This window comes from Phragmites australis, chromosome 1 (assembly GCF_958298935.1).
Source record: "Phragmites australis chromosome 1, lpPhrAust1.1, whole genome shotgun sequence".
In the NCBI taxonomy this organism is placed as follows: domain Eukaryota; kingdom Viridiplantae; phylum Streptophyta; class Magnoliopsida; order Poales; family Poaceae; genus Phragmites; species Phragmites australis.
In genome coordinates, this window is record NC_084921.1 from 45,075,252 (window position 1) to 45,093,822 (window position 18,571).

Consider the following 18,571-nt stretch of genomic DNA (forward strand, 5'->3'; position numbering starts at 1 on the left):
CGCGGGCGCGCCTACACGAGCGAACGGCGGAGAGGGAGGAATTCGGCCGGCGGTGAGCAATCTTGCGGCGGTGCGCACCAGAGAGCTCGCCGGAAAAGTGTTTCGGCCAAAGCTTCACGACGACGAAGGCACGCCGGCCAACCTTGAGAACTGGCGGACTCGGCAGGGGGCACCTCGACGGCAGCCGGTGGCGGAAACGATGCCAGTTCGTCGCCGGAGGGGGAACAAGGAGCGGAGAGAAATGGGCAGCACCTCCCCTACACGGGGAGGCGTTCTTCCTGCAAGAAAACGGGGCTCACGGTCCCGAAGAACTCGGCACGATGGCCGGTGAACACATACACGACACAGGCACGTGCCGGCGGCGACCAGACGCGGTGGCCGAACCACAAACGCATCGGCGTACAGCTAACAGCCAATTTGGCGCATGGGGTGGCCTACTTAGCTAGCCTAGGGATTCTAGGGAGGCTAGGGGGCTCACCAGTGAGGTCGGACGGCGGCAAGCGGCGTCTGTGGTCGGCGGTGGGGACGACGAATGACGGCGGCTCGGGCTTCGCGCGAAGGTAGCTCCCGTCGAGCTTTTCGGGCCAACGGACGGTGGCACGTGGGCAGCGTCGGCTTAAGGTCCTCCTCGGCAGCTCGTCGGTGGTGGCGTATGGTCGACGGCGAGCAATGGTGAGGCGAGAAACGGGGCGGCGGTGGCGGAAGTGGTGAAATGGGTAAGGAGGGAGTGCCGGCCTGCTATTTATAGCTGGGAGGGGAGGCGGCACTAAGACGAGGGCGACGGACACGCGAGCGGGCGCGGATGTCCACCGCGGGTCGACGGAGGCGAGGTGGAGCGCAGCGAGGCGTGCGACGCGGCGGCGGTGGCCTGTGGCCGGCCGACGCGCGGCAGGCTACCGCAAGCACGCGTACTGCGGCACCAGGGCAGGGGCTGGGGCATGGGCGGAGAGAAGGGAGAGGCATGGGCTCGGGGCGGAGCTGTCCCGCGAAGAGCGGCAGCCGGCGACGTGGCCTGCAGCGCTGGCGGGGAGAGAAGGGAGGGGGGAAGAGGGAAGAAGGGTGTGGCGCGGGTGGATGGGTGACACGCGGCATCGGTGGACGGCCCGGAGCGAACGCACGCGCGGGCGCGCCTGGCGCGCTGGCGTGCGGCCGAGTGGGCCGGGAAGGCGATGGCGGCCCACGCGGGGAAGTAAGCGGCCGAACGGGCTGGCAGTTGGGCCGGATAAAAAGAGAGGGGAAAAAAAAAGGAAATCGGCCCACCGAGAATTTGGAGGAGAAAAAGAAAGAGAGAAAAAGAGAAGGAGAATCAAACATATCTTTGGAATAATTTAATTTGGAAATTTGAATTTGGAACTTGACCTTGGATTAAGATCAACTTCAACTATTTATTTGGAGTTGATTTAATCTGGATCTCTGAGCTTGGAGATAATTTGATTTAAACTGATCAGAGTCTAAGAGTAGGTTTGAATTGAGAGACATTCAATTCAAACCTGCACACAAAGAATCAAAAAAAAAAATCCAACAATGCATGACAGTCAACCTAATGCAGTGATCATACTAAAATTTGCACTGGTAAACTTTGGAACAACTAGTCAACTCCATACCTCCAACATGTGTGAAGGTGTATGTACTGGCATACATACACATCCCTGTACATGTACTAGCTTACTTAGTTATCCTCAAAAAGTTTTAATTTGGAGCTAATTCTGTAATTATACAATATGCTAAACACAGAGTGTTACACCTTGGGTTTTGCGCACCTGTCTCGTCGTATTTATGAGCAAAGCCCCTTTCGACACATGCAAGAATCGTGGGCACAAGATCCTAAGCGAGACTGCGAATGACCCCGTCAGACGCACTGCCATTACCACACGTCATCCAGTACTTATGTTGAGAATAAAGAAAATATCTTGCCTCCACGCATGACCCATGCAATGACGGTTCAAATGACAAGAAGACTTATCATTGGAGAAGTTGAAAGGCTCACTCCGGCTTTCGCATGGACTCCAAAATATGGTGCCTCTGCCAGGATCTCAATGGCCTCTGGCCTCGACGTTATCTACACCTTCGAGCCTTGCCGCTTCCATCAGGCTCCGAGATCGTCACTCACGGTTATTACTGGGAGACTCCTCTGTGGATAGAAGCTATATCATGGGATATCCTAACTATGATGCCAGGCTGGAGCTAGTTCCTTTTACATTCGCTCACCCCTTCTCACCTCGGGCTAGCGAATGAGGGGATAATGTTATGGAAAATACCCTAACCCGTAGACATTGCTAAAATGTCACCACTAGGAGTTTCTCTGGAGCCCAAGGGCTTCGGATCCAAGCAGGAAGCCTGGCTTCCTAAGGCCGTAGACCCCTCCGACTACTATCCCCCCAAGACAGGAGAAGAAGCCATCATCCGAGGGAGATTGGAGTCATCTTGGAGTCATCTCTAAGGACCCCCGACGCCCCTGGTATCGCTGGCCTCCCGGATCCCCAGTCTCCCAGAGCCTGGGTAGGCTCGCCGAAGCCCAGAGGGAGGGGCCATCAGACCTTGAAGAAAGATCAACTAGAGGGGTCCACCAGTCGTTCTCTATCTGCAAGGAAGCGACCTACATTTAATGCGACGCAAGTGGAAGCCATTCTGACATCCCGACGCAAGTAGAGACCGTCCTGACATCCTGGCAGTGCGGCGTCGCAATAGACGACTGGCAAAATACACACCTTTAGGGTCACTTGCACCATTGTATCGCCATAGTAGATAATATATTCTAAATTATGGGCAAAAATATCCCACCCAGACCCATATTGTGTGATTCAATTAGCTTAGGCTCTTTGACATATTGCGATATTTGTATTGCTATAAGGGCATACCTGTATATCTACACTCTAAATGATTTTATAAATACAGACCCTTAGCCATTAGACTAAGAGAGCAGTCATTTTTACCATCAACATATTTGGTGTTTCTCACTCTCTATTTTTTTTTTCTAAACTTAAACCACTCCTATGAATGAGCTTTTACTATATTTGTTTATGAAAGATATCTTCTTATGTTAATAGATAGTAAATTGGAGTAACCTTACTTATCTATGGATGTTCCCTGTAACATTGATACCATTGATTGGAGCGAACCTCGCATTTTTTTTCTCACAAAGCCATCCTCGTTGGGAGGTCGAGCTACGACATAGTCTTTTTTTCTACTAGCATCTTGGAAGGCATCGCAAGCAAGGATAGGAACAAGGCATCGCCCACCCACGCACGCACCGCACCCACCTCCCGTGCACGTCTCCGGCTCACTCCCCCACTCCTGACTCCCCGCATCTCGGCGCGCAGCTTACGTGCAAGTATCCGAAACACCGCCCCCCTCATCCACCACCCTAACCGACAATCTGGACCCACCAAGCCAGACAGCTAGCGGGCCCCGCATGGCAGTTGCAGCAGCCTCTCAGACCCAGTCTAAAATCGTTTCCTTCCCCCACCCGCAACAACGGAAACAACGGCCCCATCGCTTACCCCCCAAAAGGACCAACCGGACGGAGCAAGGGAAAGAGAAAAAAGAAATTGAAACGAGCCGCGCGACGGGAGGGAACCACGACCGCCTCGGCGCCACCGCCCCGGCCGGCCGGCCTGCCCGCCTCTCCGATCTCGCGCGCGATCCGGCTCATCCCCTGCGGCCGCTCGCGAGCGCAAGGGGGAGCTTCGGATCCGATCCGGGCGGGCGCCCCATGGTGGCTCACTGGCTCTGGTGCCCTTGAGCCTCGAGATCTAGGGTTTTCGCGCGCCGCGGAAGGGGAGCGATGGGGCGCCGGAAGTTGTCCGCGGCTGCTCCGCCGTCTAGGAGCTGGTCCAACGTGGGCGGCGGCGTCGTCATCTCCGGTGAGATCCGTGGCTTGGTTTCATGCGTGCCGTGGCGCCAAGGCATTGTGAGGTGTTTTTGGATCGGAGTGAGCTAGCTTCCGTGGTGGTTTTGTGTGGGCTTGATTGAAATAGGTGTGTAATGGGAGAGAGGTCTGGAGTGGAACTGTAGTTGAGTGAGATCGGGTATAGCCGTGGACGCGGAGTGCGAGATGTCATGTTCATCTGTGCTTGTATGGTGATTCCTGTGTGTTGAGGAGGATTACGGTTTGCTCGGATTCAAACGCGGATCAGTGCATTGCACGTATCCTGCATATACCACGTCATGTCTTTTGTGCTGTTACTTTTTTTACGAGCCCAGCGTTTCAGTTCCAAGCTAGGTTATTTGAACACTTGTGCATTTATCTTAGAGAAACTTGAGTCACGAGGGAGAAATATGAGATGCATTTCCTATGTTTATGGAAGGTCATTCTTTTGCATGGGCATCATGAGCTGTGCATATCAGCGCATGTTTGTGCCTTTGTGGAATGTTTTTTGATTTGGAATGGATATTTTACAAATGCTGTTTCCTTTGATACGTGTCAATTCGGTATTAGAGGGAATGCTTTAATTTAATAGTATCTTAGAGCATATTTGAGTTCATTATGGAAAATATGCTTGCAACTAGCGCCTATTTGTTTTAGTTTGGATTGCTGAATAGCTTAGCTGGTTTTGTATCGCACACCATGAATTTGCATCAAACATGGCTCTACAAAGGAGTTGTTACATAACAGTGTGATGTGCACAACTCAAAAGTCTGAAAGCTTCGAATAACTAGTCAAGTCACCAGTTTGTCTATATTGTTTCTGTGCATTGCAAATTAGTGACGATGATGAAATATTTAGTTTCTGGTTTCTGCAATTTTGACAACCACGGGAATTAAGATATTAGTTTCTGGTTTCTGCAGTTTACCGAGTTGATTTTGGATAGCACACCAGGACACCATGAATTAGCATCAAACTTGGCTGTACAAAGCACTTTATTTGGTATATAAGAACAGTGTGATGTGCGCAACTCAAAATCTGACATCAGAGAATAGCTAATCAATTTGTCTGTGTTGTTTTGGTGCACTGTGAATTTGTGACAATAGTGTAAATGCTGTATCATGTTAAAGTGCCAGACCACCCTGGTAAGATATCAACTGTTTGCCTGCACTAAACCTTTGTTTCCCCTCCAGAGCAAGACAACTTGTAATAGCTAACAGCCTATGTTCCGATTTATGGTTTGCCAATGGCATTATGAATCGCCCATTCTTGATAACCAGACATACTCCTAGACTGATGATTGAACTAATTTAGTTTTTGGTTTAGCTGATGACTACTGCTGTTGGTCTGTTTTTCTTTTATCTCATGTATTTCTATATTTTGCAGAACTTCGGGAGAGACACAAAATGGAATTGGAGAATTTGACACTAACAAAGCAGCCACTCAGAACATTACACTTTTTCATGTTAGCCATGTTACGATACGTGAAAAGATTAGCTACATATCTACTGAATAAGAGTGGTTTGTTTGTTCTCATAATTGTTTTGGTGGTAGCTCCTGGAATCTTACTCTTTGTTTCAGATGGCCTGCATAAAAAGGTGTGTTGCATTTCCTTCTAATGTTTTTTATATGGGGTGTTTATGCTAACACAACTAGGCATTTCCATAAGAACACCTGTTAGTGTGTTTTCTAACCATTTTAGAATTCCTAGTACAGAGCTAAAATATTCAAGGAAGATGATATACAATGTCAAAATGTTGTATTCTTGAGATAATAATTTTTTGATAGCATCTTGGTAATGTATTTGAGCACTAATGTTGTTTTTCTGACATGTATGCAGCATGTGCAGGAGTTCCTTAATTATGCTGAATTTGTGTTGTGGTGGGTTTCATTGGGTGTGGCTTCGTCAATTGGACTAGGCAAGTTTTATTTACACCTTTCGACATTGTGGAGTTCAATTAAATATAAAAGAAAGCAAAAGGAAATGAATGAAGTGTTGCTGGAGTTTCCTAATTGATCCTTTTGGTCCTACGAATATTTTTGTTATTGTTTCTTGTCTGCATAATCAGTGGATATGGTTGAAGGCTTTAAGCATATATACTTAGTGTTGTAAGTTTGTTAGGCTGAAAAAAGAGGAAAATGGGTACACTTAAGTTTTGGTAATTGTTGCTAAACCTATTGCATTCAAGGAAAAATATGAACTAGCAAATTCCTGCTTATTTCGTGTTTGTGACCTTATTAGGACTTACAACAACAACAACAACAACAACAACAACCTTTGTCCCAAGCAAGTTGGGGTAGGCTAGAGATGAAACCCACAAGATCCAACTAAAAAGATGATGTGAAAACAATAATGATAATAAAGGTACTATTAATAGTAACAAATAAAAGTCAGTTTAAGGTGACAAATGACAGCAATTGCAGTGAATAGTGGTTTACCATTCACCTTGTTGATTCCCTATTTAGGTACTCCCTACGTTTCTTTTTATAGGGCATATTAGGATTTGAAAAAGGTTTTAAAAAGGTATACTTTGACCATTAATTTCTCCTACAACACTAGCTGTATGTGCAGAGCAGCCGCATCAAATAAATACGCAAAAAGCTTATGCCTTTTCCTTTCCTTTCCTTTCTTTGGAAGGTGATTTTATGGCATCTGTGCATATTCAAGTTAATCTTGAGACATTCTGTCAAGCTTCTAAAACATTATTTGGTTAACATTAGTACTCTGGAAGCATGTCTTTTTTGTTAAGCATGTTCTGTATGTTGTTTGGTGGATTTTACTGGCTGCCATGATTTTCTGTGGGCTATACCATCACCCAGTTTGTTTGCGAACTCTTGTTGCAATTAGTGCTTGCCAACTGTTAAAATTTAGAAACTAGAACATGTAAAATTTGAACATTTTATTGCTGCAACAGAAAGGAAACTCGTTTTCAAAATTGATAATCTAAGTTTTAAAGTGCAGGTTCTGGTTTGCATACATTTGTGCTGTATCTGGGCCCTCATATTGCTCTCTTCACTATTAAAGCTGTTCAATGTGGCCGAGTTGATTTGAAAATGGCTCCATATGATACCATACAGCTTAAAGTTGGGCCATCATGGCTTGACAAGAAATGTTCAGAATTTGGACCGCCTGTGTACCCATCATCAGCTCATTCAGTAAGGATCCCAGTGTTTGACTTACTTCCTCAGATACAGCTGGAAGCGATCCTTTGGGGTATTGGGACAGCGCTTGGCGAGCTCCCCCCTTATTTTATATCACGAGCAGGTAAAATTGCAAGGCCTTTTTTATTTTTTTTAAAGTACTGATATTCTATTATATGTCCTAAACCATTTCCCAATCTCTGTACACATAATGTTACTAGCCTCCGTATTGCTTCTGAATTGATTTCTTTGAACAGCAACTGATCTCTTCTGCTATTGTATGATGTAACATCCTGGCCCGTAATAACTATATTCATTTAACTTTGGACTTTCCTTTTAAGGGCACCTAAAGTTCATCAACTTAAATATTATTATTCCATAATCCTGTATGCTACATTGAATTATTGTGTCAATAAATTTGTAAAACTATTATGACCAATAAATGAAAACAGTGCCATGCCCATTTTTCTTGACATGCTAGAGTTGCTTATTTAGGGCAGTAGATTAGAGCTGCAGTGTGTTAACTTTGGGATGGATTGCACAAATGATGGATGATTACATTGAGGCCTAACGGGCACTATATGTAGACATACACGTGAGAAACTCTAGACTAGGATATTACACTAATACCCTTAACACAGTGGAGCTTCAGTTGTGTGATGAATTTTAAAAGGAAAAAAAAACATTTCTACAACTGTTGATTGTGAGTTTTTGTTAAGAGTAGGAAGGCTATTTTTGACATTCCAGTTTCTGTTCTTTTAATCGTTTTTAAGCTGCCTATCCTAAAGGGATGTTGTGTCATGTTGCAGCTCGTTTGTCAGGAAGTAAGTCAAAAGCTGTCAAGGAGCTGGATGCTGCTACTTCCAAAGAAGATGGCCCAGTAGCATCCACTCTTAATCGAACCAAGCGTTGGCTTCTTTCTCATTCTCAGCATCTCAACTTCTTCACTATCTTGATACTTGCTTCGGTTAGTCTCCTGTCTGCCATCCTGTCTTGTCATTTTCTTTGTGGTAGTATTGATGCCTTATAAACATATTTGTTTTATGTCATTTGACTTTGTACCTTCAGAATTAGATAGTTCATGCACCGTTGGTCTATGTGCAAGCTTTAACTCCACATTATAAAGATGTCTATTTGATAAAAATGACACCAACAAAATGCTAAGGGAACATTCTCTATACAATAGCTACCATAAGTTTCCTCTTAGAGGAATCTTTTATTCTGGTCCCCCAATACGTAACAAATGGCCTTATTTTCTTGCCCTTATTAGGTTCCGAATCCGCTCTTTGACCTTGCTGGTATCATGTGTGGGCAATTTGGGGTCCCCTTCTGGGAGTTCTTTTTTGCAACTTTGATTGGGAAGGCCATCATCAAGACTCATATTCAGGTGAGGCATCCACCTTACATTCTTTACTTTTATAATAATTGCTAATGGTGTTTATTGTGATGTGCGTTGTGACTTTGTTTTACTTCTTACCACACACCTCATTGTTACCTTTGGCCTTGTGTTTTCTTTAGAGATTTCCATTAATATGAATGTCTGGCTAGTAGTCTTTTTAAGCCTCGATAAGACTTGTATTAACTTCATTAGATCGAACTATTCTTCTATGCGATGTATGGTTGTATGTGATCATTCTTATCCACTTGGATTCGAATTTTGAAATCTTACAAGCTATCTCAGCAAAAAAACAAGTAGAAATAGACTGCAAACAGCCAATTTTCTTTGGTTTCAAGGATGTACACATGCTAGGCCTTTGAACCTGACCCCTTGGATATAATTTCAGCGCAAAAGTTGCTTTGATCTGTTAGTAGGGTGAGCGCCCAATAAGTCGCGTGCTCCTATTCAATCCCTCGACCCCTTGTTATTTCTTTTTCTTCTGGAATTCCGTTTTTTTTAATAAGAAAAGTTGAACCTGAAAAATGAAATAAACCTAATGATAATTCGGTAACTGAGTTTAATACGATGAACTGGATTGGCTTGATTCTGTAAGTTTATTTGATCTCCGTATTTAGAGAAGATTAAAAACTACCAAAATTAAATATTAAATTCAATAAAGCTTGTATAAAATGAATGTTATGTACTTCGAATCTTCTTATTCCTGAAATGCCTGGTGAACTTAGTTTGGAGACCTATCAACTAAGCTTATTATGGTACCTTATTTAATTGAATTATTCAAGTCATTTTGGTTTGTCCATACCTGGTTTGACACCAATAATTGCAGCACCCCTTTGCTCTGACATGTATTTTTGTCTTCTTCCGCAGACACTATTTATTGTCTCCTTGTGCAACAATCAACTCTTGTATCTTATGGAAAAGGAATTAATCTGGATTTTTGGCCACATTCCTGGGTTTTCTGCCACCCTGCCATCTGTGATTGCCAAACTCCACGCTGCCAAGGAGAAGTATCTATCACCATCAGCACCAGTCTCACCGTCCTCGCAAATGGAGGTTGGTATCTTCAGTTCAAACCCGTGGTCATTTGAGCTTGGATGACCTCTGTCTTAGCTGCCCCTTAATATATATTTTTTATCTTAGTTTGGTCCATCTCTCCTTTTTTCCTTATTGGTTCATAATGTTCTATAATTTTACCATGTACAGGACAAACAGTGGAATTTCTCTTTTACGTTGGTCTGGAACACTGTAGTGTGGCTTGTGCTTGTGAACTTCTTCATTAAGATAATCACATCAACAGCACAGGATTATCTAAAAAAGCAGCAGGATATAGAGATGGAACTTATTACTGATACCTCGTCCCCAGACAATTCTTAAACTAACTAGTGGTGTTTATTCAGCTGCTAGCAGCGAAGGTTCTCCATAGCCTTAACTCCTGCCTAAGCCCTTGCAGATGATAACAAGTTCCAACATTCAATTGGTATTAGTAATTATTATTCATCTGTACAGTGAACAAAAACACGGGCTTGGCTAGCTCGCCCAAGTGATGGCTGCGACCTTCTGTCTGTACTGGTTGTTCCTGGAGGAGAATCATGCTGTTGTTTTTTCGGACATCTACACGGATAAACAGTAGGCATTGTTTATGAAGCACGATTGCTTTACCGAGATGTATCACTGGTACCTGTTTCTTTTTATGTTGGAAATGCAAAGGAAACTTGGGAGGATTCAACAATGATATGTTCCATTATTGTTAAGCTTACTATGTACATGCGGATTTGCAATTGGTGCTAGCAAGAGCTGACAATAGTTCTTCAGCTATTACCGTTGCCAAATGAAACCGCCCGTAAGAGTAAATACTGTGCTGGTCTGCTGGAATTGTGTGTCAGTAGATCTTCACAACAACAGGGTGTCACTGGAACTGCGAGCTACCTGTTGCCTTCTTATTTCACTAAGCGCGCCGGACACTGTTTCTTGCCAGTCACGCATGGTGTCTAACAATGACGTCTAGAGCTCCGTGGCTCCGGGGCAGGCCACGCCCCAGGGCCGAGGCTTACGGCTGGCTGTCATCATCAAGAAGCCAAGAAAGGTCGCCATCATTTCAGACTTGCAAAACTGTTCCAAGAAAAAAATTGAGACTTGCAAAGAGCTCCCATACGAAATCAGGAGAAAAAAGAAGCTCAGGCTAAATACGCAAGTGGGTATCTAATTGTTAGATCTATGTCATTAATCTAGTCTATTCGCATTCCTATTTGTATGGTGGGAGTGCATCTTTTATTCAACTGAGTGAGATCTGAGTCGACCAAATGACCCAAAAAAGAATACCCAATTAGCAGTTCTAGGTTACTACTTTAGTTCATTTGTATCTTTATTTGGCATGATAAGAGTGTATCTTTAGTTCAATGAGTGATTTCTGGATTCGACCTAACGGCCCAAAAAGAACAAAACTTGTATCTCTACCTTGGGCAGGCAGGCATGACCACTCAGTTTGGCTCAACGGCTTGTTAGGTTTCATCCACCCTCACAACAAGTCGAGTTAGGCTCGCCTAGGGGTGCATTGCAATCCTGCTTGGCTCCTTGAGGCTCTCGTTTGTTCAAAAGCCCGAGTCGGCTTGTTTGGCTAGCGGACCGAGCATAGCACATTTTCAAGTTAAGAGTATGTGTGAGGTCAAGCACTTTAACGATATTTGAATGCCTGCCTCCAATACTCGAGAGAAAATAGAGCCTCCCCGGGGGTCTGGGTCCCCGCTTTATATAAGAGTGATGTATCGTCTTCTATCCAGCTATAGCCGATAGAGAGTTCTTTTCTTTATCGTTCAAGTAGATAGATCTGTCCTGGATACTAGTCTTCTCGAGTTGGTTAAGTAACTGAGATATTCCTAGTATACACCTTCTGGATTTTGGACATATCAGGTACTACGGATTCGATTTCATAATATCCAGAGTTGTTAAGTATGCATATGGTATACCCCGTCCATATATGGTATACTCCTTATGTGTATATCCTATAGTTAGATATTCAATAATAGCCCAATAACTCTACTCAGAAAGGAGGATTTCTACAAGCACATACTCGATTACCGCCAAGTCTAAGCCTGGTCGAGTAAGATAGATCGAACTTACAGTCGAAAGGATCGAATAAGAAGAGGCTCTGTTCCGAGTATCGAGTGGAAACACCTTTGGATCGAGCGTCCTGTTGTTATCCGTACTCGAGACTCAATAAGGGCCATTAATATCAACTTCCCGACATCCGTCTTTGAATAGAGTTAAAAAAAACCTTTCAAAATTTTAAATGACGGGTATAGGAGCATTTAATGCTTACAGGATGCATATGGGCGTGGAGAGATTTGCGCGGTGCCATCATCCCGTTTTTCACGCCGATCGAAGCTTCATAATGACAAGAGTGGTTACCAAAGAAACGTTAAACCTGAGCTATTTAACTATATGAACATGAACTATAGCAATCATTCTTTGCCCTTGCCGCTAGTCCTCTTATACAAACTTTCATCTCTCTCACCCCAAACACATGCTTCCACCGAAAAACTTAGGTTCACGGATTCCAGTTCCCCTGCAAAGACCTATGCTTCCTCCTCGTTAGAGAGAGACTCCGACGCGAAGGCCACCGACATCGCACCTGAGTATCTGGATGAGATGAAGCTCATGACCGAATCTTGGGCGATCTCAATGATGCAAGAGTCAAGGTTGAAGAAACTCGAAGCAGAAGGAATAGTGCCTCGTCAAGATCTGGTCAACTGGAGGCCTGCAGCGGGTGAGGAATTCCCTTCCTACCAATTTGATCATGAGATTATGGCTTTTGAATCGTTTTTCAACGTTCCCCCTTCTAAGTTTCTCCTCAACATACTTGATTGGTACCAAATTGAGCTCCACCACTTGAATCCAAACTCAATCACAATGCTTAGCATTTTCATTCACTTATGTGAAGCCTTCCTTGGTATCGAGCCCAGCTTGAATTTGTTCTAGTACTTCTATCATTTGAAGAGGCATAAAGAGAATAACTGTGTTGGAGGTTGTGGTTTCCAGTTACGGCTGAGAATGACGAACTCCTATATTCCAGTTGCGTTAACCTCTTCTTGGCAGAAGGATTGGAAATACTATGGTTTTACATCTCCAACCCTGACTCAATCCATTCTCCCCTAATATATAAGAATCTTCTACCCCGCTAAAATCCATCTTGGTCAAAAAAACACCGTAAGTCAGACCACACTGCCTACTATGTCACGAAGATTGGTGAACATAAGTAGAGTGGTGTAGCGAAAATGACCCTATTAGGCCATGATTGTGATTTTGGTGATTAATGATAATATAGTGATTAGGACTAACATGTTTGTCAAGAATATATGTTAGTAGGTCTCATGTATGCAATACATGAAGAAGCCACCAAAGATGAGACGAAGTTTGGTTGAACTGAAAAAAGTTCCAGGAGAAATGACTCCACCAGATGGTCTAGTGTTCTAGGTATTTGCACTCACCGGAGCATCTCTGTCAAAGGGGGACAGAGGCATGAAAGCCTCTACGGATAGTCCGGTGACGAAGCAAGGCAACACCGGACAATGAACAGTGCAAATATGAAAAAGAAGTAGAAAACCCCACCGGATAGTCCGGTGATTGATTTGAACACACTAGAGGGATACATCATAGCATTGTTGATAAAGGGGAGAATGCAGTGACCTCACCGGAAAGTCTGATGCTCTGAAGATTTGTACACCTGAGCATATTTTCCAGAGAGAGTTGCATTGGCTTAGCTGGCTGAGTATAATGCATCGGATGGTCCAGTGATGAAGTGATGTGCACCGGAGAATACACCTGGGCAATTTACATAGAGAAGATGTTGGATTGGATGGCTAAGGTATACTCACCGAAAAGTCCGGTGATGAAGATGGAGTATACACCGGAGTATCCGGTATTTACAGAGGCTTGAGTGGGGTTCCAACGGCTAGTTTGTGAGAGTGTACTCACCGGATGATCCGGTGTTAGTACTATTATTCTCACCGGATCATCCGGTGTTAACAACTTTTCAAAGCCGTTGGGTTAACGGCTAGTTGGCGGGTTTGAGGCTATAAATACCGCTTCACTCAGTCATTTGAGTGTGATGGAGTCCTGAGAAGTTCATGTATACCTGAGAAGACATCCAAACCATTAAAGTGCTTAAAGTGATCATCTAAAGGGATTAAGCACAATATTAGTGAGTGATTAGTACTTATATGCCTAGAGAGTGAGTTGCTAGGTGATTACTGTCTAGAGAGTGGATCAATGAGTGATCCAACAACGTACCTCTTGGTACGCTAGCATCTTGGAGTCTTGGTGACTCATCTGCAAGCTTGTTGACCCTCCGACTTGGTGTGGAGCAGTGACAAGACGATTGTGTGGGGACACGGAGACCCTTGCCTTTGTGGCTTAAGCTCTAAAGTGATCATGGCGGTAAGGAACTAGAAGAGAGGCTAGTGGTGAGACCTTACCTTGGTGGCTTGGTGGTTCATCCGGGTGGAGGCCTTGTCTTTGTGACTTGGTAGCTTAAAGGCCGTGATCGAGTGCCGACCGAGAGCATATCCTTTATGGAGCTCCAACGTGGACTAGAGGTGGCATTCATACCATCAATACCACGTGAAAAAAATCCTTGTGTTGAGTTTGTTTTCTCTACCTTATTTACGTTTTCACATTTACTTACTTGCAATTTACCTTCTTAGATATGTTGCAAGCACTTTGATCAGTAGAGTAGACACACTAGATAAACCTAGAGCATATTTAGATAAAAATTGATATAGGTTTATCTTGTATTGTTTTTGGAGCTAAAATAGTTCTAAGTGTCCTAATTCACCCCCTCTTAGGATGTCACTGATCCCTAAAAGTGGTTTAACTGAGTGTCATATAGCCAAGGATTTCATTAGTCGAAGGTCGAGTCCTTTGAAAGCGCGAACTCGCTTTACCGGGGAGTATTATGGAGATCAAGACAGCTCCAGGGATGCGGCCAGAAGTAAGAGCACATGGCACTTTGCTGCATCTATTGTCATAGTCGAATTCTTTCGAGTAACTTTACCTTGTCTTTTTCAGCTTTGTCTCTTCAGGATACTACGGCTCGATTGAACAAGCTCTTCTCCGACGAAGCCCAAGAGTGCTCTATTTAACCTTACTCCCGTTTGAATCCTCAACCGGAGGTGGGGATTCTTGAGTAAGAAAGTAGTGCTAATTGCTGCTTAAACATCCTGACTCGTTTTTCTGATAAGAGGCTTCAGTTCTCCATCAAGAACACATCTTTACAACTAAGTCTATGAGCATGATGGCTCTTCCTCCTCTAGAGCTGGCGACAAGGGGAAAATACCAGTCAATGAAGGGGCCAAGGGCTCTCTTCGATCAAAGAGATCGTCTCCGTCATTTGTTCTGCTACATGATCCGGAGCCCCTCAAGCCCTCTCGGAGAAGAAGCCAACTGGTACCGATACCAAGTTATTAAATAATTATGTATTTTCTGTTCTAGTTATTGAGTACTCACTTGCTGATGCCTGATTGGTATGGGTGGTCCTTTGACATGGAACATCTAGAACTCCCTCTCGATCACCTCTTAACGCAACTGACGCGCCGGATGACTCGGTAAATGAGGTAACTCTTAGTGAGTTGTCTCCTTTACACTGGCCATTCTTCTGAGCATTGGTTATAAGTACAGAATGGTGATGAATCATTATGAGCTGGTTTCTTGCAGACACTAATGACTTTGGCTTCATTCAATCCCCTGATCATCCCTCTTGTGCAACTAAACCCTATCACCGGTACGACGAGGAAGATAGTAATCAAGAGACAGAAATCAAAAGTCAAGGCACTCATCCTAGTTGCTAAAAGGTTTGATTCGAGTATTTGTATTAATATGCATCCTTCTATCGCGTTCCTAATCCCATTTCTTGTAGCTTGCCGATTCTAGAGAAGTCCAAAGAACAGATTGAAAGTGGTTTTGTCATCCAACCGAACCTATCTTCCACCGTTGCTCTACCACCATCTTCTCGAGTAGAACAACCTCTTGCAGATGTTCCTGCACCAAACTCGAATCTTAATGAACCTGAAGCTCCTGCAAGCCTTCCTATTGTCGAACTCTGGGCAACAATGAAGTCTCATATCAAGGCTATCTATGATCAGATAGCATCAGTCGAGTCCCATCTTCTACCCCATGAGCTATCAGAAGGCTCCCAAAGAGAAAGATAGTGAGCTAGCTACTCGACAAAGGACAATTCAAGGTTAGTTTACTCCTTGATCACTAATATGTGATTCGTACATTGGGCAACTGATGATAAATTTTATCATTTGTTCTTCTAGATCTCGAGTCCTCCATGGAGAGAAAAGTAACCCTTCTCAATGACACAATGAAAGTCCTCAAAGAGAAGGACAAGTATTAGAAGAGGCTCAAAGATGCTTCAGATAAGGCAAAAGCTGATCGAGACGCGATGTTCGATGCTTTAAAGAAGGAAGAGGCTAGTCAAGATGCCGTGATCGCTAGTCAGGATACTGCAGTTGCAGCACTCCAAAAATTGAGGGAGCAGACCTTCAACCACATGACCTAGTCGGCCTCCATCAGCGCCAAAACGATGCTTGGTCTCCTTAAGAGTTACGACCCAAATCGGAACACCTTAGTGGTGACGGTGGGTTTTGGATGCTCTGCAGAGGAGACAGTGCAAATTATGGAAATCATCGAACCTCTGATCCCTGCCTCCGTCGAGTCTTTAGGGCTCAACCTGTCTGACTATGAAAGCGAGGGTAGCCTTTCTATCTAATGGTCTACAGTCCCCGACTCGAAACATTTAGAACTAGATCTGTAATTTGGGGATGTTTGTGAACACTGCTATTATTTTGCTTGTCCAATATGCTATTGCTTGCTATTTCCTTATCGATGAAATAGAGTTAGCATTAGTAGATGCAAAATCAACTAGCAAATGTTATGATCAGCCTCGTAATCGACTAATTTATTGAATATATGTCGATATCTGAAAACTCTACTAGACAAATTGTTAGATGTATGGCTCTCGAGTAATCACTTGAGACAATCACAAGAGTAAGGAAAAGACTTAGTGTAAAACTAAACATAGAAAATAATGATGACCTTTTGCAAACTTTCACTAAATTGCGTGCTTGACTTGCGTATGAATATGAACTCGATAGAGAACACACATGTGATCGATTAGAACTTCATAACCTTTTTTAGCCGTTAGGCGTGAGGTGTCTGAAAATCTCTTATGCTGTTATGCTTTATTTGGTGTAGTTGTCCATCATCAATCCAACATATGTCTCTACTGGCTCTTATCCAAAGCAGTCGATGTAAAGCCAGATAAATTTTTGCAGAAGACATATACAAAATTTACGAAAAGTATGGTATTATTATATAGCCCTTGACTCTATGGTCGAGGAGAAGATTACTCGATCTAAGAGTAGAAAGGAACATACCTTTGTTATTGAAAATGTATGGTATTGTAGCCCTCGACTATCTACTCGATTACCAGATTGAGTAAAGAGTAAAGCCGTAGTATCGAAAGTATGTGATGTAGCCCCTGACTCTCTGTTTGATGTGATAAGTAGCACCAATATTTTTTAAGTTGAAAGACATCGTTACATAGTGGAATACACCAACAGAAATGGTAAAAGTAGTTTTCTCCTCATCCTGAGTGCTGAAAACATCGCTCCCCAGATTTGGTTGTGGTCGAGACGATGCTGCTTCGTGATTGCTATCCCGAGGGAGCTTGTTCCTCATTTCTTGAGCCGCTGGTGGTAGAGGTGTATCCACCGGAAGTAAATGTTGAAGACCAGGAGGTACCTGACCTCCCGCGGTCTATCGATGGAGAGTTATGTCAGGGACACGTAAAGCTCCAGCTGCAGATGTCTCTGGTGGTATTTCGTCGGCAACGCCGGTACCGTGAGTAGCGGTCACCGCCGCTAGATCCTCGGGGATTTCCATGCCATTGTTCACCATGACGTTTGGATCTACCACCATTGGGTCAACAGGTGGGATATCAGCTCCTTTGGACAGTGACGGACACAAAACAAAAATGACCAGGTGTCCCACTTGTTAGGTTAGATGTCCGGTTTCCTCTTTGTTAGACTAAAGGGTGTCATATATCTCTGATAAATATGATGTATAACTGGAAAATAAAAAACTACCCAGTGTCCTGTGCACCACTAGCCTTAACGTGGGTCGGCCCTTGCCTCCGACCATGAACACAAATCTATCTGTTCGGCTGCTCTGGCTACTTGCGGAGTCGTCGTCGCCACCCTCGTCGCTATCGGTGTCCATGCACTAGAGAACATTAGGTTCCTTAGGATCCCACTCGAGATATCCCAACTCATGGTATGCGTCCAATTGCCTGGACTTGATAATATCGGTGCAGATCAATTCACCTTAATGGTCACAACAGAAGATCATAGTTCCGAATGCGATCTTCGATTCGGCTAGGGGCGATTCGAAGGTAATCGCTGTTGACTCAAAGTGGTCCTAAAAGCCGACATCAGAGAATCCGGTGCCGATGTGCACTCGGGACATAGTCGATCCTGAAAAGTAGAAGACCCCTATCTGGCACGCCAACTATCGATGATTTGTTCATGACAATGTGTTCAGAAATAACAGGGTTACCTTCGTGGATTAAAGATCAAGCATGAAGTGAGGCACACATGATGTATACAAGTTCGGGTGTCCGGTTGGAGTAATACCATATGTCCAGTGTGAATGATTTTATGTATGTATTCACTCGAGTACAGACAATGTGATTAAACTATTACAAGGAGTAGATCGGATTTAGTTTAACCTAAAGCTAAAGTCGCCGAGTTATTTCTGTGCCAAGATCTGGATGCCTGCCTCCAATACTCGAGAGAAAAAAGAGCCTCCCTGAGGGGTTTGGGTCCCTGCCTTATATAAGGGTGATGTACCGACTCATATCCAATTTTTTGTCATTTGAGTAGATAAATCTGTTCTTAGATACTAGTCTTCTCGAGTTGGTTAAGTAATTGAGATATTCCTAATATACATATTCTGGATTCTAAACATATCAGGTATTGCGGATTCGGTTACATAATATCCAAAGTTGTTAAATATGCACAAGGTATACCTATCTGTATATGATATACTTCTTGGACATATATATTCTATAGTTAAATATTTAACAGTCACCAGAGCAGATGCAAAGTTCA

General features: G+C 43.8%; 1 protein-coding gene across 1 annotated transcript; it reads left to right on the plus strand.

Moving 5' to 3' along the window:
* The first annotated feature begins 3,486 nt into the window (after window positions 1–3,486).
* On the plus strand, window positions 3,487–10,131 carry LOC133921954 (vacuole membrane protein KMS1-like). Its single transcript, XM_062367079.1, has 8 exons — window positions 3,487–3,863; window positions 5,252–5,463; window positions 5,706–5,784; window positions 6,828–7,130; window positions 7,816–7,973; window positions 8,277–8,393; window positions 9,270–9,455; window positions 9,606–10,131. The coding sequence occupies exons 1-8, from the start codon at window positions 3,785–3,787 to the stop codon at window positions 9,774–9,776; spliced, it is 1,305 nt and encodes a 434-aa protein (XP_062223063.1). The 5' UTR covers window positions 3,487–3,784; the 3' UTR covers window positions 9,777–10,131.
* The last annotated feature ends 8,440 nt before the right edge of the window (window positions 10,132–18,571 follow it).